This window comes from Nasonia vitripennis, chromosome 3 (genome assembly GCF_009193385.2).
Source record: "Nasonia vitripennis strain AsymCx chromosome 3, Nvit_psr_1.1, whole genome shotgun sequence".
NCBI classification, from domain to species: Eukaryota; Metazoa; Arthropoda; class Insecta; order Hymenoptera; family Pteromalidae; genus Nasonia; species Nasonia vitripennis.
This window is the reverse complement of record NC_045759.1, coordinates 3,864,587-3,885,430: the sequence shown is the minus strand read 5'-3', so window position 1 is coordinate 3,885,430 and position 20,844 is coordinate 3,864,587. Positions and strand designations below refer to the sequence as shown.

The window sequence follows — 20,844 nt, the reverse complement described above, 5'->3', positions numbered from 1 at the left end:
CTAATGTTTTTTTCTCACTCGGACAGTAAGTACCGGCGTTATTACTCCTATAATCGTTCGCGCTTCCTTATTTTAATCGTTGCTGGTATGGATTTTGATGGGTTTCATTGTTGTCGGGGCAAGAAGACTAGCGAGTAAGTATAATAGATTCATTTGGGTGGATTGCCAATTTCCAACATTCTTTATTCGTATATGTAAACGATAAACAAACACGAAGATACGCGAATAAGCGTTAGAATAGAATTGTATACAGAGAACACGTTCGATCCCTTGAACTGCGTCGCTTATTAATACGTGAAAATTCTAGGGAACCTCCGTGAAAACGCATAAATTCGAAAAGCCACACGTACACGCGTAGTATGATAAAGAGAGCTAAAAAATGAAAGCGGCTCTTTCACGAATTCACGGAAAGTCTTTCCCAGAAAGCGACGTATTCCACTGCACATACTCACTCACAAGCATCTCGAAATTCTAGCTATATTATACTCTCCCATAAAGCCGTCATAAACGCCGAATATATAAATACGTGAAACAATCTGGACTTTTCTCTCCCGGCGTACAGCGCCTTTTTTCTATACCTCCCCCGTCGTCCCTTTTTTTCTCTCTCCTCTCTCTCTCTCTCTCTCTCTCTCTCTCTCTCTCTCCTACATCTGTTTCGGCTTCTCGTGGGGGTCTTTCTCTCGCTCGAGTAGAACAGATGACAGGTGCCCCCATATATCTCCGTTTCACTTCCTCGTTACGGGCGGCGTCGCGGCGTGCTAGGAAAGTCTCTCTCTGCAGCGATCACGACCAGACCCCCAACACATGGACGCGCGGCGTTTTGGTCTTTCTCACTCTCTCTCTCTCTCTCTCGTCTTTTTTCGTGTACGTGTGGGTATAGGTGAGCGCGTGGTCTCTTTGATCTTGCTCCCTTTATTTTATAAGAGCTCAATTAGGTAATATAAGTGCTATTGAGCTGATTGGCCACGCTGTCCATTGTTTATGTCTGATTATTTAATTGAACGGTTCTACTATACGTATCGGTGAGTGCGTTTTATTTACCTTTATTTTTTCCTTTTGCTTTTGTGCGGAGTATTATCGGCTATGGATAATAAGTCGCTAATTTAGGTACTGGAGTAATGTCAATATTTTTAGGTTATGATTAATTAGAGGGTAGGATTATAACTGCCGCAAAGCCTTGTTTTCAATGAGAATTCACTGTGCGAGTCTTGTATATGCAGCAGATTGAATCTAGTTTACGGACACATTACACGACAGATGCGACTGACCGATGCTCAATTGCCGTAGTTTGACCTGATTTTCAGCGTCGCACGTGAACCCTTTCGGTTTCATTCGCGTTCGAGCCTTTATACTATGCAACCGCTAATGCATGCGATACGCAACGATAAATACAGATTATTCGAATCTTGCCAAATTTTATTGAAACCTCCAGACTCGTGTTATTTCCCATCATTCACACACTCATGAGAACAATCGGAATTTCCCGTGAGTGTGTTCCGCGCGTGACAAGTAAAATATTACACGTAATTTCAGATCACATGCACACGTGAGTATAAATATAGATTTAAATATAGATTTAAATATAGATTTAAATATCCATAAACAACAGTTTATCGCCGATTACAATATGCGCATACACGAGCTGGATAGCGATTACGTTCCATTGGCGCAATTGCGAAATTGAATTTGAAAATCATCGCAAAGGATCGTATCCCCGAGCTCGACAATAATGCTCGGCGCTATTAAGTAACTCGGTGCCTCTTTCGTCGTATTATTCGTGTATGTACTACTGTATATAGTGCTGATGTACTGAAGGGAAAGTCCGGCAAAGGATAAACGAGCGATGACACATATACTGACGTTTATTGTAATACAGCTGCTCTGCCGAGATCGTATGTAACAAGTCCATAGTTATAGAGCGGATTATTTCATATAACTATTTAGTTTTAAAAATTTACAAATTCCTTCTACGCCAGACTGTCAGTCAAGTGTGAATGTAATTATACAGACTTCCGCATAATTCAAACCGATTAAATTCGAAGAAAGTCAAGTGAGCCAATAAAGAGAAGCTTCATCATAGAGAAGACTTCATAATCCGGCTCTGTATAACATTATACATATACATACATATAGTCGAGTTATTTGATGATCCGGCGAGATAGTGCAGTAGTATATACGCGGCATCATGCGGGTTATACACACGACTATATACTACGAGTCGCTGGCCGGTGAAGTGTAATGGCCATTTCCGCAGGAAGCTCATAGGTGACTTGCCACCACAGCCTCTCTCTTTCTACTCGGGCTATATTGAGGTTGAGATTGGAGCTATACGCAATGGATATCGAAATATGTACACATAATCGTTATCTCGTTTTTTCCTAAGCTTCAGCGTTGCGAACGGCGGCTCCTTTTGATGGTGACGCGATTATTATTTTAACTTTTGTTGTTTTAATTGTGACTAATTTATAGATATATATATATATATATATATATATATATATATATATATATACATACTAGATGTTTTAACTGTAAATATTTATTGACTTAACATTAACAAAAGTGTGTTACGTTCTAAATTGTATAATAATTTTACCGATTTTGATAAGCATGCTGTGTTGTTCATAATAGGCAACTATTCTCGAATTTTTCTCGAATTTTAAATTTATAATATTTTTGTTGTTATGATATTGCCTTTGCATTCGAGTCGAGGCCTCGTTAGTGAAAAGACAATGCAACCGTCACGTATGACAAGGTAGTCTTTACTATCTGAAAAGAAGATTCAACAATGTCTTGATTAAATTCGAAGATAACTTGTAGTTTGAATATCAAAATTTAATAGTTACTGATCCATAATTTTCAAAGTTCATAATATAAAATCCCCCAGCTGTTAAAAAGCTGGGCTTGAGGCATCTCATCATCATGAACAGCAATAACATTTTTCCTTTCTTGGACATGTTGTACCATTTAGTAGTATATCTAGAAAAATCAAGTATATTCAATTCGCCATATTCGATTTAGCTAGTCGATTTATTATAATTACGTCGATAAGAACAAATTCTCGCTATGATCAATAACTAATTGTCCTGGCCAGCTGATGAAAAATATGTGAATCATGGCACCGAATTCTATCAGTGTCATTCTTATCAAGTCAATGATTTCTTCCGAGTGTTCGACGATCTTAAAGTTGATTAAGCCATTAGTTTTCGTTTTTTTTTGTTTTATATAAAGACGAACAAGCTGCAAAATCCTGAGAAAAATCATAAGTTATGTACTTACGATAAGTGAGCCAAAGCTTAGAAACGCGACCGTTACGAATATGAATATCAGAAAGGCACTTTGATAAGTGGACTCGATTAGTTCAAGAAATCTGTATCATTCAAATTCATATTATACTAAAATTTGAAATTATATTTGCATACTTCGTGCGTCAAATATACTTAACTCCAAAGCGGATTTGTGTAATTCAATTGCTGAAACCATCACTCTGTACGATTCTTCTTGATTTTTATGCTTCGCTGCCTTCTGCAGCCTATGACTGAAAACATTGAGTCATCTGATTTTCAATATTCCATCTTTAAAATTAAAATAATTCGAAGCCTTACTTAACGATTCCGAATATCCCCAAACTCTGATGTATGATCACCGAGTACGTCGAATCAGTCGACGCAAGCACACTGACGCTTACGACAGCTGCAGTGCAGTAGAGGAAGTAAAGCTCGTAATAATATTCGAAAGGATCGAAAGGGTATTCAGCTTTTGTCACCAAAATTTTTGGCCGTGATTCGTTGAGAGGTAGAATTATGTCCATCAGCGCTGGTAACGCGGTCATCTGGCAAAAGGCAAAACCAGCCACTGCGCAATAAACTGAGGAATGATACACTCGTTGTCAGCAATATGTAAAAATTATTGAAAGAATGAAGGAAAAATTATATAATATTTTTTTACCGAAATAGAGCCAAGATTTTAATCTCCCCAACTTTGAAAATTCTTCTAAAATCGATTGTTCGTACGGATCAGTTATTTCCTTCCAGTTAAGCGCTATTTTCTCGTATAAAGTAATGAACTATAATAGAAAACAATGACGATTTTTCATAGAGTTCAATCAAGTATTTGTATCGATTCCGGTACCTTCTCTTTGGACACGATTGGAACGATAAACTTGGCAATGACCCCACTGCAGTAGCAGAATCCGCAAATGTTCTCTCCGCACAAAGCCATATTCCTTCCACATTGTATGAACATTCCGAGAACCTAATATACGTACGCATTTTAATTATTTCAAAATTACAACAAAAAAAAACAACTCACAACACGACAATTACGTGAGGCAAAGTAACGCTTATCAAAACTGTAAGCACGATGATGCGCCGGAAAAGCTTGTCCCCATCGGGCCTATGGGGCCATAACCCGTTGAAGATATTGAGCTCCTTGTTAATCTTGAGCAACGAGTCATTGAAAGCCTCGTCGACCTCTTCCTTGTTCATTTTGATCAAAATTTTGAACTGCACTTGGTAGTTTTTCGAGTTTTTTTCCAAATGTGCATTTAAAAATTAAAATTGTTTGTCTTTTTTATCAAAATAAAGCGATATCTTCAATCGCCACATTCATTTGAGACTATAGTGCATTAATAGAGACATTACAGCAAATCAAATATTAAGAAAGTGGGATATAGAAGCGCAATTATGAGCATTTAATGTGTCGAGTAGTGATGGGCGTTAATATTTAATAAGGATCATCGCAATATCGCGTCCAAAGATTTTTAATAATGCGGTAAAACCTTTTTATTATACTACGTACAATTTTAACGTTTCACTATGTTGGTGCAAGCTGATGACGATTTGGCAATATTCGACGGTCCTTATTATAGCATGAATAAAAAACTTTTAACCGTTTTTTGTATGGTAATAAAATAAAAGTAAAATACAAGTTTGGTCTCAAACCTGTCGTTTAAAAGTATAACACTCACAACCAATTGCACTAAATTTTTATGGCAGTTGGCTGGAGTTACCTACTATCAAAAGCAAAACAATTGGATAAATGTAGTAGAAAATATAGCTGCTTTATTATATCTTACAGTGGCTTGGTGTAAATACTTTTCAAGTTATATATTTGAAGACAGGGTATATGTGAATTCATATATTTTTGAATGTGTTATGCAAAGTGTACTTCATGATCCACAATTTTTACATTAAATTAATTTATGAACAAACAGCTGCGGATTGGAAGAGCTTGACCAACGAAGATGAAATAAAAATTCTGAAGAAACATTTGGCATTTGCTCGACTACTTGGGATCGCATACGTAGGTGATCGTTGATAAAGTTTAGGTATTTTTATGAACAAATTGTGACAAAGTTCATTATCTGAGAGATTAACAATGTCTTATCATCAAATCGCAAAGCTTTAAAAAAAATATTAAGCTTTTGTTTTTAATCGAGGCATTTTAAAGCTTCCAATAAGCATCAGATATTTTTCCGACTTTATCTTTATAAGCAGTTTGAATATGCGTATATTTCAGGTGTATTATGCAGTGCTTGCTGAATCGGTATTCTATGGGTTTCCGTTTATCACTATTACAATGGATAGCATGATGCCTCTCGAAAATGAAACCCGAATTCGGGTGAAACCTTACCATCCCTATTATTATGACATCATAGATTTACCCGAATATTTTTTCTTGAATATAAGTGATAATGTGCTTTAAATCGATTAAATAAGAATTTGGTCACATATATTTTATACTTTTTTTTTTTTAATATGATTTCATCAGTCAATATAAATTAAGTCTTTATTCATTGTGGAATATTTTATTGTTACAAGTATATAAAAACAATGTATATCTCAGCTACCTCTAAATAGTCAAAAGAAAAACGATGCACCTGTGTTCATATGAGTATCCTTATTATTACTTCCAAAACCACGTCCATTTTCTGCAATGTTGAATATTACTGTCAAGTTAATAAATATATGAAAAAATAATATTCCTTATGGCATTCACTTACGACAAGCAAACTAGTGCTGCAAAACATAACTCTATTCTTAATGATGAATGTCAGTAACGCAATATGACAAAAGGATTTGACGAAACGGTTGACCCTATATAATTTCAATCAGTAAAGTTTAGAAATTATGGTAAAATGCTTGAAAAATCAGAATTTCACCTGACGCTTTCGGCTCTTTTCCGACACTTCGATCCAAAACTCGTCAGATTGGTCGATAAAAAAACTTGTACGTACACAGCTACTGTATAACAGAATGATGTATGAAATTTGTGGTAGTATTGAAAAAATCCCAACAAATATTTAATATTCATCATTGCAATATTCGTCCAGAAATTGTTCAGGGCTTTAGTCATCTGGCAACAAGTAATAAACATTTTTCAAAAACATTCTTACTTTTTTATATCTTCTATTCTCTTCCAGCGATCAATGCTCTATAAAATTGATTAATCAATATGCGACTTCGTTCAATACCTTTTCTCCGAATGCGACTAAAAGTGCATATTCCATTAAAGATTCATTCCGACAGCGTAATCTTTCCTCGAACATTGTTATATTTTTATAAGCTGTCATAACTCTTTTCTCGCTTTTGATGGAAATTTTCAAAAACTATCAAATGTATTAAATTTGCAGAAATGTTAAATTGTTTATTTATTTATTTTTCTCTATAACCAAAAGTGACAAACCTGTGACAGCGTAGCAGTAACCAAACGAGACAGGACAACGATTCGCCTTAATTTATCAATTTCCGGCATCTCGAAACGCGAGCCATGAAAAATACCAATGTCCTCCTTCGTATTAATCCGCGAACCGTCCATCAAACACTCCTCGACGTCTGCCTCGTTCATTGCACCAGCTCCGTATCGTACTCGTCTCATCGAAGTCTCCGTTTGTTTGTACATATCGGTGCTCGGAAACTTGAATCGATATTTTGTGCATCTCCCGCATGTGTGAATAATTCACGCATTTTGCATATAATTATATTGAAACGATCATCGCAATTATCGGTGCAGGTCTATAGAAGCGATTATCTATATGTAAATAAATATCGCATAATTGCGTCCACGAAGTGTCTTACACCCGATGCTGTAATTTGTGCATTTTTTCGAAGAGGTATGCGGGGTCATTACACGAGCAATACACGACGCTTTGTGTGGATGGGACACGTGTAACCTCGGGATAGTTTGATATTCGGGTTTGAAATTCAAGAGTGCGTAAGCGTTCGATGTGAGCATTTTTTTTTTTTTAATATTTTATCCTTAAAAGACCAGATATAGTAAGTACATAAAAAAATCTAATTATCTTTTAAAAATATCTTAAAATAAAATTCATGCCTTCATGAGAAAAAAATCCACTAATCCAAAATTCAAAACTCCGTCATTCTACCGGGCGAACGACCGATTGGCCGAAACATACACCCCCGCACCACCACTCGCGGGCATGCGCGCGCCTCCAGTTTTGTTTCTCACTCGCGCATGGTGTATCTCATCTCCTACATATAAGTACTGCAGCGGTTCTCGTCGTCGTCCTGTCGAGTCCCTCAAAGTTCAAACTAGTGCAAACTTCGATCAACCCCCGAACCATGTCGTCGGACGATAGCCAAAAGCTCGAACTCGAGCCTCCAGCTGACAAGAAGTCCTACGCCGGCATCCCCGAGGCCGACTTTGTGGTAAACCATCGTTTCCTCGACTCGTCAACTTCATAACCTACAAGCGCTGTATATCGCGCGTTTATGCGCTTGTTTCGCGATGATTTTCGCCGGATCGGGTCCGATCGCCGTTTCGGGAACGATTTTCTAATGGGCGACGGGCTGGATTCGATTTTCGAAGGCTCGGGGACGGGAATTCGGTTGAAAAAAAGTTTCGAGCTTCAAAGCACAGCCATATATGGTCACAGAAAAATGCAGTCTCGCGTTTCACCTCTTGCCGAGGGATGTCGATAACAAGATTGACGCTTCTTGTTTCAGGACGATGTCGACGCCTTTATGGCAAAGGAGGAGAACAACGGCTCTTCGGAGAAAGTTCTGAAGAAGCTGGACGAGAACCACAGCAAGTACAAGTTCATGGAGTTCAACCTGGTGAACAAGCGTAGACGGCTGAAGGCTCAGATTCCCGACTTGGAGAACTCTCTGGAGATGATAAAGAAACTCCAGGTGGAGAAGAACAACAGCCACGATCTGGAGACTCAGTTCGTTCTGTCTGATCAGGTGTACGCCAAGGCTGTCATCGCACCCACGGACAAGGTGTGCCTGTGGCTTGGAGCTAATGTCATGCTCGAGTACACGCTGGACGATGCTCAGGAGCTGCTGACAAAAAATATCCAGGCTGCCAAGAAGAACCTTGCTTACATCGAGCACGATCTGGACTTTGTCAGGGATCAGTTCACCACTACCGAGGTGAACATGGCTAGAGTGTACAACTGGGATGTCAAGAGGAGACAAGCCGAGAGGGCTAAATGAAGACTGGAAGAGTCAGAATATTGATGCTATTGTCCATGATTGATTTCTATGACAATTGCTAGGCTAATGATTTTTTAATTGTTTGCTACTAATGTGAGTGAAAACACACACAATAAGGAATGAGTTGGCGATGTGACACTTTTAAGTTGAGGTGAATTTTTGAGCTTGGTGAAGATCAGTGTTGCTTTTATCTTATTGAAATAGTAATGATTCCTTTCAACTTTACATTGACAATATTAAAATTGTTAAATGCTTTCATTTTGTACATAATAAACGATATATTCCATACTCATTAAGGTTATTGATTCTGCAGTTAATTTTGGTTTACTTTAATTTCATGGTTTTACCAAGATCTTTTAAATTTGAAACAATTAGGCTATTACCTCTGTTGCTGTCAATTCAAAAAGCTCATTCAGTGTTTTTCAACAACCCGAGAGATAGAGAAGCTTTATAAATGAATTTCTTTGAATTATTGTTGTGTTAAGAATATTGTTAGAAGCATATGAAGCTGTATGCCTGAGCGGTGGATATCAGTCTTTGTAGTATGTTCAAATCTATTTTACCCCACTACTTTATCATCACTTCTAGCAATACTTGACTTTAGAATAACAGTGATTGCACTGACAATGATTTTAAGTGTTTCATCTCATATCGGTCTCAAACTGCACAAATTATGTATGTACCAATTTACATAATTGTAAACAAAAGTGTAGATCAATTGCAGTGATATAAGGATGTCCAATAAAACGTAATTTAACATTTTTAAGTACAAAGGATGTTTTTATTCCTTAGCATTACTTGCTAAACAGTCTTTGACAGTTATGCCTTGTATATGAACATTGCTATTCTTCCATTTTTACATCTTGACACACTTGAATTTCTCTAATTCAAAAAACTTATTTAAAATAAGTAGTGAACACAAGTACACCTTCTATAGAAAAGTAAATATAGTATAATAAAAAAAGTTTAATCTACTCTATAGATTTAAGATGAATTTTTATAAGGTTGATGACTTGTTCTCCAGAATTACTCTAGTCAATAAGTAATTAATTACTAAAATTATGCGAATGTGAACATTAATTTGTCTAAATATCTAAAATGTAGATAGTCAAAGAGCTAAGCACTTGATAATAAGCTACATTATATATCTTTATATCTTATGTAAGGCACAGTGTTTTCTTCTGTTGGAGGCAGACTTGTCAATTTCTTTAGGACGAATCACGACTAGTACAGAATCACAAGTTAATCAACAAACTGTCTGCCTCACTATGCCGCATTCTCAGACTCCTTCTTGTTAAGTTTCTCCTGCAATTCCGCAATCTGTGACTTGGCCTCAGCTAAATCTCTCTTTAGAGACTCTACCTCCAATGTACTATCGGGCTTGAGAACATCATTGACAGCAAAATGTTTTCGAATATATCTGAATGAAATTTGTTAAGGTACCGTATGCAAAATTATCACAAGTAAAAATGGTTATTATATGCTATGTACGCAACTACCTGATAAAAAAGCCTGTATCTCATTCGTTTTTCTGCTTCTGCTTGAAAACGATAACAGAACAGGTCTTACAATATGATAAATTAAAAAAGGATACTCTAAAGCATCATCAGGTCGCTCGTTCTCCTCGTACAACGACACCAGGACCGTGGTTAAAGCATCCATAACACCATGATGCTCCAGGTACTTTCGAAACTCTTCGCGTTTTACTTCGTTGGGCTACCGAGAAAAACAAAAATACTCGATCAATATTTGTCGTAATCGAGAAAAACCATAAACAAACAAGTTCACAACGTTAACAAAATGTCTGCTTATATGGCAAGGATCTCGTATCTCTGGTTCTTACCTTAACAGTTGTACTGATACTCGACATTTTCATTGAAAACGAAGCACGACGAGATGTATTCGAAACCAAACACAAAAACACTGATTTGCTCGGCTTTTCACCTTGAAAGCGCAGGCGAATGTGTGACACTGATGAGAGGTCGCGAGTGAGCGAGTGCCAGCGAGCTACTGATGGGCTCAGGCTCAACCCTCCCCCCGAGTATCGTTTTTCTCTCTCCGACACACGTAGACACTACACAGTTGCGCTGCGATTCCTGGAATTTGGATATGCGCGTGTGTAATCAAAACAAAGTAAAGCGCAAAACTTTCCACGGCGCTTTGTCTTTGCCGCGTAAATACACGGGCATATGGCGAATTGGGCTCTAGATGGATGATGACACTTTTTCGTTGATGCGATTACTTATACGTCTTTTGTTGCAGTGAACTGCGCCGCTCGTATGTTCGAATAAGCTGTGATCGATTGTTTTTGGAACTCTGGATGTTGTCTATTGATCGTGGATTTACAGACGGTTTTTTGGGCCGGTCTGCCTCGTCAATCGTCGCCTACTGCACCTACAGTTGTGCTTGTGCTTTGTGTGATAATTAATATATATATATGTTGCGAAGGTTAGTTCTCGTCTCTCTCGTGATAATATCGCCTGTCAGTGTGCGCGGGATTTTTAAAAACGGCGATATTTTCTGATTCGTTACTTTATCAAAAGATTACAAAGAATTATAATTGAACTAGTTTCTTATTTTTTTTTATTTAACGTATTTTTCAAAGTTTGGCATGTGAAAGTACTTGAAATTCATTTAAATTTGACTTAAGTGCGGAGTCATAACTTTTTGAAAATTTGTGTTGAATATATTTATTTATCATTGTAACAATCAATGCTTGTATTCTATGCACCAATTATTCACCAGACTATATGACAAGGGTGTTTTGAATACACAGTAGATTTTAGGTTAGATTACTGTCAAGTTGCATCAGTATGGTCTCTCATCAAATCCCATCAAAATAATCAAGTAACTTACGTGAAGATTTGTTGTAAAAGAAGTTTTATGCGCTAAAATATCGTTTGTCTCTTCAAGAAATTATGTTGAACTATAGACAGGGCTTGTTAGTGCGCGTTTTCTTGGCAAGCTTAATTGGACTTGTATCGTTTGTTGGTGATAAAGGCTTGCAGAATGGAAAGAGTGAGATTGTACGGGCTATTTCTGATAACTTGACGCATGCCACTGTTGGCGGCATTACATGGACTCTGGTGCTAGTCTTATCAAAAAAATCTGTGGTGGATAATCTTGGAAGCATTGTTGTTTGCTTTTTTATGTCTTCGTTAATCGATATCGATCATTTCATCACAGCAGGAAGTTTTGATATTAATGTGAGTTACTTGATTTTAATTTTAAAAATGCTTTGAATTGATTTGATATATAACAGTATAAATTTATTTTCTAGGATGCTACACATCTTAATCATAGGCCTTTCTTGCACTGTACGACAATACCAATCACTTTATGGATAATAATGAGTTTGACTTCCAAAATAGCTAATATTCCAGTTTTGATATCTTACGCATGGATGATTCTGGCAAGTTTCATAAGCCACCATGTACGTGATGGGAACAGAAGAGGTCTATGGTTCTGGCCATTTGGCTCAACGCAACCAATTCCATATTACTTTTATTTGATCATATGCATGTTGCTGCCATACTTCATACAGTGGATAATGGAATGGCAATTGACCAAGGAGACCGAAGGCTTGTCATTTGTGAACATTGTTTAATCGTATTATGTAGACAGCAATAGATACACAATAACATTTGTTATAAGTGGTGCATTGATGATATGTGCCTTTGCTATATACCTATGCATACATATTTTTAATACTCGACCAAACAGTGAGAAATTATTATTCTACAATATTCTATTGTAAGTTACAAAATAGGAAGAATATCTACGAAATTGTTGTTCTAGTCTAAGAATATATAATATTTTACGCAATGTATTTTGCACAATAAAAATTTTATAAGGTCTTAAACACAAAATTCAAAATGATATTCTTGACAAACTAGTCCCGTATGCAGCGCAAGAAAAATCAAGAAAAAATCCCGAAATACAGCAAATAAATCAGCTCGAGGCACCGACTCATCGATAAATCACAGGCTTCGAAAAGAGATGGAAGAATAAGGATTGAAGAAGAAAAAGGCCCGCGAGCGCTGCGCATTCCGATCCTCCTCCTGTGCTGCTTTCGCACATAAATATTGTCCTACGCGTAAACAATGAACGACGTTGAGGTGCACTTTTTTGATTCCCGTAAGTTTTTCTTTTTAAATTTATTGAAATGCTTTTCCGTAAGAAAATAATTGTCTCTTTTGTTTAACAAACCAAGATCTTTAGTGCTCACCAGTGCCTCGAATGCCTTCGGAGCAGAAAAGCGCTTGCGGAGCAATAAAAATTCGTTCGCGACCGTTTTTTATAAGCTGTTTAAAGTAGGACGTTATGCATGTAAGACTCGAGCAGCATCAGGCGATTGTGCAACATTGAGCTAATTTAACAGAGCCTCTTGTCTTTTTCTTCGTCAAAGTAATGGTATGACTTTACTTTATTATTCTTACAATAATAAGTCGGAAGTATACTTGAATTAAATTTAATGGTTTATCAGTACTTATTTATCACGGGATTGTTTACTCGTTAAACTTGTACAATGAAATAATTGCTGGAGCAGTCGCGTAATGAATACAATTATTTAATGGCTCGATCGGGTAAATACACACTTATCCAATTACACGCGAATAAAGTGTTACAAAATCATAATTGAACGACCGTTATACTCGAGTGAATCATTATAGATTCGAAAAACAATGACGCAAGCTCTCTGCGAGATGAAATTCCGGAATATCTATAGTTTCTCGCTAACAGCATAAACGTTCGCATCTAATTATAGTGTATGTACAATCATTCGCGCATAATACGCCGACAAAATCGCTCCGTTTATCTTCTGTAAGACAAGTAGCGCAGCTGTTTTAGGTCTTCTTCTGATGGTTCGTGTAATATTTGCTCGAAAAATTCGAACGTCTGGCGGGTTTCGGAATTTACAAAAGAAGCCGCGCGGCTGTCATGTGACAGGCGCGCGTCGAAGGTGTATACAACCCGATACGGCGATACCCGAGATGATGAGACGCATTTGTGCGTAAAAGTGTGTGCTTTAATCTTTCTTTGATGTTTGACGAGCTTTTCGGAGTTTCGTCGACACTTTGCGGTCCATATTGCGTTGTGTTTGTAGAGACTACGTTTGGAAATTATTCCTCCTTATTTTCTCTTACTTATTTCGAGTCAAAAATATTTTCTTCCTCGGGTCTTTCCTAAAAAAGAATCGATCGAACGAAAAAAAGCACACAATCAATAATACGTTTTTAATGAGTTTACATATCAAGAATAAGTTCCTCTGTTTCAATCGAGCCGCGGCGCACAATTATTTTATCTTATCTCGAAAAGCACATTTGCGTACAGTCGCTCGATGATGTACGGCATACCTGCCTGCGTACGCACCTAATAATGAAACTTTAGTATCGCGGATTCCCAGATATGCAGCTCGATGTGATGTAGCCTCTCTGATTCACAGAGTAAACTTTTTTTTTTTTTCATATCGTGCAACATTATATCCTCGAGTATATAGTAACGAAAAAATGTTCGTTCACCGTTTGCTTTGTACGATCATTTTATTATTATTGTCTTTTTTTTTATCTCAGCTCCGAATAACCAAACGCGCGTTATCATCCAGATTCACACCGGTTAACTTTGAAGAAAAGAAAGAAAAATAATAATCGCCGAAAAGCGTCCTCGGCTGTATCAAAAACAAGCCAGTCGTCGTTCACACGCAGCAGGTAGGGAGAGTTTATCGGTATCGCCGCTGCCGCTCGGCACACCTTGCTCGCTTAGTGTTCTTTTAGCGCTCGAGAGACGCGCGCGCGCGCGTGTATATACGTGCACACAAGTGTCAAGTGCTTCCATTAGACTACACCGTGTATTTTTCGGGCTCGTTTGTAGCTCTTTGAGTGTGCACCCGCTGCGGATTTTTTTTCTCGATGGTGATTATTGTATTTTTCTAATATAATAAGTGTGGGAAATCGCGAGTTATTGCTCGACCGAGTATTGTGCGGTATACCGTTGGATCTGTTTACTTTCTACAGCTGATCGTCGCGAAGCCTCAGTGCCGTGATCGAGTTTAGGAGAAAAGATTTGGTTATTCACGTGAAAGTGATGGTCGTGTGCGTTTTGTATCGACGATAAACGATAACAGGTGTATATTATGTACGTAGGGGGAAGAGAAGCGTCGATAAACCTGTCGCGTGTGAATCACCGGGAAATAGAAATGATAAATCCTGAAGGTATTGGAGTAATCGAATATGAGAGAAAAAAATAATCGAACGAAGGAGAAATATTCAGTGCTGTGCGCGCGTGTACATTTTATATTATCTTCGCGCTATCGCGCAACGCTTTTATATATATATATATATATATATATATATATATATATATATATATATATATATATATATATATATCCATATATATAGGCCTTTTCCGACGAGGTCTCTATGTAGTCTGTATTATCCCTGCTACGTGCTTTATAAGTTTGTACTTTGATAACGATTAATTAACGTCGCCTTTGTATACTAAACTTGGCGGATTTTTCGTGAATGAGTCAAACTCATTTTACTATACTGGAATTTTGCGTTATGAAGTGAGTTGAGAAAGTAATAATGAGATTGAGTTTTTCATTGTCTAGCCGTGCTGTGTTCGATACGAAGTCTTTTGACCTAATCTGATAACTCGCCTCAAATTTGATTAATCTCTTCGAATCTGATAACTTATACGATTACGTATAAAACGTTTTTTATCGATCAAATCCACCTAACCGCCTACTCAAGGTCGTCATATCGTAACTATTTTTTCTCTCTCAAAACTCGCCGCAAACGAAATTTCTAACGAGCTCAGCTGCGCGGGCCACTTACACCGCGTGTTTACGCACCGCGACATTATAGCAGACAATACGAACACGCTCGAGTCGTCTGCCACGTGCGAGTCCTTCAAAGCGTGTATACAATGCTATTATAAAACAGGCGTTTCTCGCGTCTATTTTTTTTTTTTTTTCATGTAATTAGGCCGCTCCGAGATGACCAGGATCTGGCGAAGCCGCTGCTGTCGTCGGAGAAGGATATAACCACGGATATAGTTGACTTCTGCTGATTTAAGGATTTTTTTGAATTTCGCGCGCTCGCTTTTGCGAAATATGGTGAGTGAATTATTGTGTCAATGTAATGCACACAGCTTATATATTTTGCACCGTTGGTTTTTACAAAGAAAATTATTCGCTCCGTGCAGCGGTGTCAGGTGTAACCGCGCTTGTGGTCGCAGTGAAAGCTTCGTTAACGAAGCGTTACTGCATCGATGAATTTTGTTATCTAATGAGACAGAATATCGAAGATTTTTTCCTGTTGGGATCGACTTATTCCGATTCTATAAATTTTTTGTTCAATCGCAACTAGGTCCACGAGCAACAATAAAAAAGCAATATTCCAAAATAGAAAAAAACAAACAAACGCGAATCCTCTTTACATTCACTTTCGCTATTCGTTCCATCCGCCCGCTCATTCCTCGATATCCTCGTTACAACTCGGAGTAAAGCATCGGACAAGCGTACGTACACGTTTCACGGCAGTCTAATCAGAGATCTCGGACTTTCTATGCAAATCATTTTCTTATGTACACCACGACCCATCCGCTCACCGTTTACCGATGCTTACTTACTCCCCTTGCGTCAGAACCGCTATATACCGATGCGATAACGATTTATTTGCGCGCAAAAAAGTTCGACGACACTCGGCCTTGCAATTCGTGGAGTTTCGTCTTCTTTGAAACTACCAGTTGACGGATGTGTTTTTTTTTATGCAGCCTTTGTCATTCTTATAAATGGATCGTGAGACAATGAGGATGTAACGTTGCGGGAGTCGCAGCGGATGATGTTGCATGAATAATAGGATTTTATATGCGTTGCGAATTTTTTCCTCTTGATTTTATTTAACCGTTTTTTTTTTCTAAACAAAATCGGAATCGTTTATCGAAAGAAAAATCTCCGCGTTCCGATGCTGCAGTACACAAAACACACGCGCAGCTGCAGCTCTTCCCTCGAATCGCGGAAGCGAGAACAATGACGCTTTGGCATAATATACGATATATATGACAAAACTCGACGCAGCGGCGATGTAAGCCTTGAGATTTCGGGGCGACGCGCGGCCGACTTTCGAAATCGCGGATGTGCGTTAATACGCCTCGGCTCTTCCGCTTTGATTCGCGCGTATAACACAATGTGTGTACAGAAGTGACGAGTCGCGCGAGTTATTGCGATGTCGTATGTGTATACCTGTATAAAGCCTATTCTTTGTATTGGGATTCCGAGAGCAATGATTTCGCAATTGAAAGATAATGATATAGCTTGCATAGGAGTTTCGTTGAGGCATTACTTTTGGGAAGGAGTGTCGCGTTATTGTTTGGAGAAATGATCCTCGACATAATTATAATTGTATACGAAAATTTTCAGGCGACCCTCGAGGAGCTGGAGCTCTACTTCTACATCTCGTGCGGCGTTACGGGCCTCTGCATCCTCGTGATCTTCATCCTCATCGGGGTCCTCTTCGTCAAGGTCAATCGCCTGGTGTCCGACGAGTAAGTATATATACGCATACTCATTTTTACCTGTACACAATGAAACTTCGCGTCTGGATTCCACAACGACGGCGATAAGCCAGTCGAGTTATATCGAATCGTGAAACGGTGATTCATCGCGATCTTTCGCTCGTTTTCCGACGAAATCGCCGGTTTCCGATAAGAGTTTTATTATTATTATTATTATTATTGTCGGAGCGATCACCTTTTTTCAACTTTTTAATCTCGACTCAATTCATTGCAGCTCGAACCAATTGGGAAGGCAGGCCAACATGATGGCCGAGTTCTGCTACACGAATCCGACCATAGTCCCAGGCGAGGAATTGTCGCGTCGGGGCTTCTCCATGTACAGCGGATCCGACAACCTGATCGACGAGTACGGCATTCGCAGCAAGTACTCGGGGCCGAATCACGAGACCCGCTCCAAGTTTTAGAGGACCTCGAGTGATGTAAGTATATGTGAGAAAATTGCGTTAAACTATATGACTGAGATGAGCGAATATTTATTCAATAAGAAACGAACATTAGAAATAAAATCACAGATCCGGGCCGACCCAGCGGTAAAATCAGGAATGAAAAAAAAGCAATCACTACATTTTCGATATCAAAGCAGCGATGACCTCTGCCAGAAATGTCGGCGTCAGCACCGCGAAGATAGCCTTGAAATCCTTCCTGTCCATCAAGTCCTTCGAGTGCTTGGTCACGAAATCGATGACCACTTTCTTCAGATTTTCAGCCTTGCGACACTTGTCGACCAGTGCAAGCATATCTCCAACGTTGTCCAAATCCAGAGCCAAGTGATCGATCAGAGCTCGTTCGCAGACCTCTCTCAGACCTTCTATCTCGTACTTCTCCGCGTGCACCAACAAGTCACGGCTCAACTTCGGAAGCTGCTCGATCTTGCCCGTATAAACGAAGCGCAGCACTTCGCGCATAACCTGAACTTCGACCCCGTCGATTTCCAGCCGATCGTGGCAGCTACCGGCTGTTTGGAAGATGTTCTCGAAGTAGCGGCTTCGATACGACAGGATGTTCTTGTGCGCAGGGAACTTCTTGTCCCCGACGACGATCTCAACGTCGCTGAAGACCGGGTTGTCCAAAAGCTTCTCGAAATCGTCGAACTCTAGCAGACGACGCTCGATCGGTACTTGGTCGACGGCTACCGTGGACTGGTGGCACTGACCTTTGTTGAAGAAAAACTTGCACAAGATCGTCAACTCTTTGTTCGGTAGCAAATCGTTGGCTTCGTCCAGGAGTTGCTTTCTGGAGATGAAGTTTCGGAACACAGCCTCATCGTTGAACCAATCCGTTTTGGAGATAAGTTTCTTCTCGACGTTGACCTCGTCTCCCTTGCCATTGACGAGCGACAGCTGGATGTCGACTTGCTTGAAGGCGTTCTCGGCGCTGTCGTACTCGCAGAGGTAGAGTCTCACCGACACCTGGTCTCTGATGTCTCTCCGGTGTAGCCGTGGGGATAGACTTCCAAAGCCCACTCAAAGGAGTCGTCCTGATCGACGGTGACGAATTTCAGAGACTCCAGGTAGTCACCGTCGGAAAGATGGCAGTACTCGAAGTTCTTGATTTTCCACTCGTGGACGAACTGCTTGACCAGTATGTGGGTTGAGTAGCTGATCTTTGTGATGGGAATTTCTTCGTTTCTTGGATCGTTGGTTGTGGCCATCTTCCGAGGTTTCGATGTTCTTGTTATGATTTGAAAACTTTTGATAGCTTGTCTTTTGTAGGTGATGAAATATCGGGATTTAACTAACTGCCCATGCGTTATAATTTCTAAACTATAGGATAAATATATAATCATTATATTTAAGCTCATCAGATGGAACTCTCGCAATTTCGATCGATCGATTCAGAAGTCGCGAGCGCCACTATCAGAAATTTGAAATTCTCTACATGTTTACGAAATATCATTTCATAAATCTTAATGGCAATCTATATCTAATGCATGACATTTTCTTACAGATAAAACCAGATAAAGGGATATATGTGCTTGCCAGACAAGCGTTTTCAATGTCAAGAGATGGAGGAGGATACATTTGCGGGATTATCGCGGCGACTCCATGTGATTTTTCAATCAGACAGAATATTTACTTTTCTACACGTGTGTAGAACTGATCAAGAATGCTCTGAGAAATTGATGGAAAGGCAATAGGTTGCGTGTACATATTTTACGTTATTTCGTGAAGTTTTCTCTCAAGACACTTTTTACATCGCGATGTGTGATTAAAAATGTCCTTGAAAGACAAACTGACATTCGAACAAATCTGTAAATACTATGTAATATAGAAATTAGAACGCGTGTGCCTCATCGTCGTGATTCTAAGATTAATTTCATTGTTAGCTTTTTAACTATTTGAACCAACAGTGTTGGATGATAAAAATTATTTATGTCTGTCTTGAGTATTAAAGTCAAATTTTAATGCCACGATATAGCTGTGCGTTTTACAATCGGCATAATTTACGGTCAAATGTACTAAAATATTCGTTATTATTAGTTTGTAAGTTATAATTATTAGTCACACAAATTTTTAAATTCGATATTATAAATATGTATGTAATTCGTTATTTGTTAATAAATTGTAAAGTGCCACGTGCACTATAACACAATGTTACATTTTGTGAATTCTTCTTGATTGTCAATATATTAAATTTTACTTTACTGATTTTAACGTTCAAAGATGTAAGCGCAAAATTTTCTACCTTGCCGACGACACGTAAATTAATTGAGCCTTGAGTATAAGGTTTCAGAGGCAGATGTAGAGCGTCGCCACTTGTCAGATCGATTGAATGCGTTCACATCATTGATATCGTGAGCAATTACTAAGGTAATTAAAAAAAAATGTTTATATTATTATGATGAAAATGAAAATGATAATTTACTCTTTACAAAGATTATGGTGGAGAAATTGGAATATTTCTATTTTAAAAAACATATATGCACATTAGAGTACGAATTTTTATTCAACGAAAATTGAAACTGAAATTCAGAGTTTAAAAAATATATAAAAATAATTTTCGCAGTAGATAGAATGGAATTTATTTCGCCAGAAAAATAATAATAGCAAACGAATCCAAAAGTCGCTGAACCAACATATATCTATATATAACCGACTCTGGGGCTGGGCTATATATATATATATATATATATATATATATATATATAAAATAGAGCTCTTGCGCGCGCGCCTAAAAAAGGGGGTTACACGCGACGGGAGGGGAGAACGCGCGGATAGGTCGTAATTGGTATAAAATCATCGAGCAAACACATCGCGGACAAGACAGCCGGTCGGGCCGCTGTGGGCGGCGTTACGTGCCGTCGTCCTGGTTACCTCGCTCGTCGTGCGCCGCCTGCCTTTGCTCCACACGTGTATATATATATATATATATATATATATATATATATATATATATATATATATATATATATATATATATATATATATATATATATATATATATATATATATATATATACATATATATATATATATATATATATATATATATATATATATATATATATATATATATATATATATATATATATATATACACATAGGTATTACTACCGTGTATATATATATATATATATATATATATATATATATATATATATATATATACACACATAGGTATTACTACCGTGTATGTTATACGGTCGAGACGGTGATGATACTCTTGCGCTTTGCACTATTATGCGCGTTTAGGCTCTTGCTCAGTTGCTGCTTCTCCTACATAATTCGACAAGTTTAAAAAAAAAAAAAAATTAGGCCAGGACTAACGAGTAAAATTTAAAAACTCTATAAAGCAACAATAAATC

The 20,844-nt window shown here is 38.1% G+C and overlaps 5 protein-coding genes across 11 annotated transcripts; 2 read left to right on the top strand and 3 right to left on the bottom strand.

Moving 5' to 3' along the window:
- Positions 1-2,718: 2,718 nt before the first annotated feature.
- Or149 (odorant receptor 149) lies at positions 2,719-4,487 on the bottom strand. The gene is made up of 9 exons (NM_001190771.1): positions 4,326-4,487; positions 4,132-4,254; positions 3,949-4,066; positions 3,606-3,867; positions 3,446-3,538; positions 3,280-3,370; positions 3,044-3,180; positions 2,847-2,979; positions 2,719-2,769 (listed from the first exon to the last, which is right to left on the bottom strand). The coding sequence occupies exons 1-9, from the start codon at positions 4,485-4,487 to the stop codon at positions 2,719-2,721; spliced, it is 1,170 nt and encodes a 389-aa protein (NP_001177700.1).
- A 2,643-nt stretch (positions 4,488-7,130) lies between these two features.
- Positions 7,131-9,232, top strand: LOC100117571 (prefoldin subunit 3). The gene is made up of 2 exons (XM_001599441.6): positions 7,131-7,670; positions 7,968-9,232. The coding sequence occupies exons 1-2, from the start codon at positions 7,584-7,586 to the stop codon at positions 8,457-8,459; spliced, it is 579 nt and encodes a 192-aa protein (XP_001599491.1). The 5' UTR covers positions 7,131-7,583; the 3' UTR covers positions 8,460-9,232.
- LOC100116507 (c-Myc-binding protein homolog) lies at positions 9,219-11,472 on the bottom strand. Its single transcript, XM_008212076.4, has 3 exons — positions 10,303-11,472; positions 10,054-10,175; positions 9,219-9,879 (listed from the first exon to the last, which is right to left on the bottom strand). Exons 1-3 carry the CDS (start codon positions 10,333-10,335, stop codon positions 9,726-9,728), a joined length of 309 nt encoding a protein of 102 aa, XP_008210298.1. The 5' UTR covers positions 10,336-11,472; the 3' UTR covers positions 9,219-9,725.
- Positions 10,499-19,691, top strand: LOC100679195. 7 transcript variants are annotated; one of them, XM_032598513.1, is made up of 6 exons: positions 11,270-11,665; positions 11,740-12,596; positions 15,449-15,579; positions 16,885-17,009; positions 17,254-17,458; positions 18,987-19,687. In XM_032598513.1, the coding sequence occupies exons 3-5, from the start codon at positions 15,577-15,579 to the stop codon at positions 17,441-17,443; spliced, it is 318 nt and encodes a 105-aa protein (XP_032454404.1). In that variant the 5' UTR covers positions 11,270-11,665; positions 11,740-12,596; positions 15,449-15,576; the 3' UTR covers positions 17,444-17,458; positions 18,987-19,687. The 7 variants fall into 7 exon arrangements, 5 of the variants coding, with proteins under 5 accessions (XP_032454404.1, XP_016839912.1, XP_032454405.1 ...); XM_016984423.3 differs by lacking the exons at positions 11,270-11,665; positions 11,740-12,596 and adding an exon at positions 12,693-12,872 and having other exon boundaries at positions 18,987-19,691; XM_032598514.1 differs by lacking the exons at positions 11,270-11,665; positions 11,740-12,596 and adding an exon at positions 13,551-14,167 and having other exon boundaries at positions 18,987-19,691.
- Positions 17,600-18,690, bottom strand: LOC103316765 (speckle-type POZ protein-like). The gene is made up of 2 exons (XM_008212272.1): positions 18,490-18,690; positions 17,600-18,421 (listed from the first exon to the last, which is right to left on the bottom strand). The coding sequence occupies exons 1-2, from the start codon at positions 18,688-18,690 to the stop codon at positions 17,600-17,602; spliced, it is 1,023 nt and encodes a 340-aa protein (XP_008210494.1).
- Positions 19,692-20,844: the final 1,153 nt, after the last annotated feature.

What these genes read in the sequence shown, in the direction of transcription:
- LOC100117571 (XM_001599441.6), top strand. Translation starts at nt 7,584, where the DNA reads ATGTCGTCGGACGATAGCCAAAAGCTCGAACTCGAGCCTCCAGCTGAC. An exon ending in TCCCCGAGGCCGACTTTGTG is followed by an intron (nt 7,671 to 7,967) that starts GTAAACCATCGT and finishes TTCTTGTTTCAG; the next exon opens with GACGATGTCGACGCCTTTAT.
- LOC100679195 (XM_016984423.3), top strand. An exon ending in AATCGCCTGGTGTCCGACGA is followed by an intron (nt 17,010 to 17,253) that starts GTAAGTATATAT and finishes AATTCATTGCAG; the next exon opens with CTCGAACCAATTGGGAAGGC.
- LOC100116507 (XM_008212076.4), bottom strand. Translation starts at nt 10,335, where the DNA reads ATGAAAATGTCGAGTATCAGTACAACTGTTAAG. An exon ending in GTATCAGTACAACTGTTAAG is followed by an intron (nt 10,176 to 10,302) that starts GTAAGAACCAGA and finishes TTTTCTCGGTAG; the next exon opens with CCCAACGAAGTAAAACGCGA. An exon ending in CGACCTGATGATGCTTTAGA is followed by an intron (nt 9,880 to 10,053) that starts GTATCCTTTTTT and finishes AATTTCATTCAG; the next exon opens with ATATATTCGAAAACATTTTG.
- LOC103316765 (XM_008212272.1), bottom strand. Translation starts at nt 18,690, where the DNA reads ATGGCCACAACCAACGATCCAAGAAACGAAGAAATTCCCATCACAAAG. An exon ending in CCTTTGAGTGGGCTTTGGAA is followed by an intron (nt 18,422 to 18,489) that starts GTCTATCCCCAC and finishes TACCTCTGCGAG; the next exon opens with TACGACAGCGCCGAGAACGC.
- Or149 (NM_001190771.1), bottom strand. Translation starts at nt 4,487, where the DNA reads ATGAACAAGGAAGAGGTCGACGAGGCTTTCAATGACTCGTTGCTCAAG. An exon ending in CAATCGTGTCCAAAGAGAAG is followed by an intron (nt 4,067 to 4,131) that starts GTACCGGAATCG and finishes TTTCTATTATAG; the next exon opens with TTCATTACTTTATACGAGAA. An exon ending in TAAGCTTTGGCTCACTTATC is followed by an intron (nt 3,181 to 3,279) that starts GTAAGTACATAA and finishes ATCAACTTTAAG; the next exon opens with ATCGTCGAACACTCGGAAGA.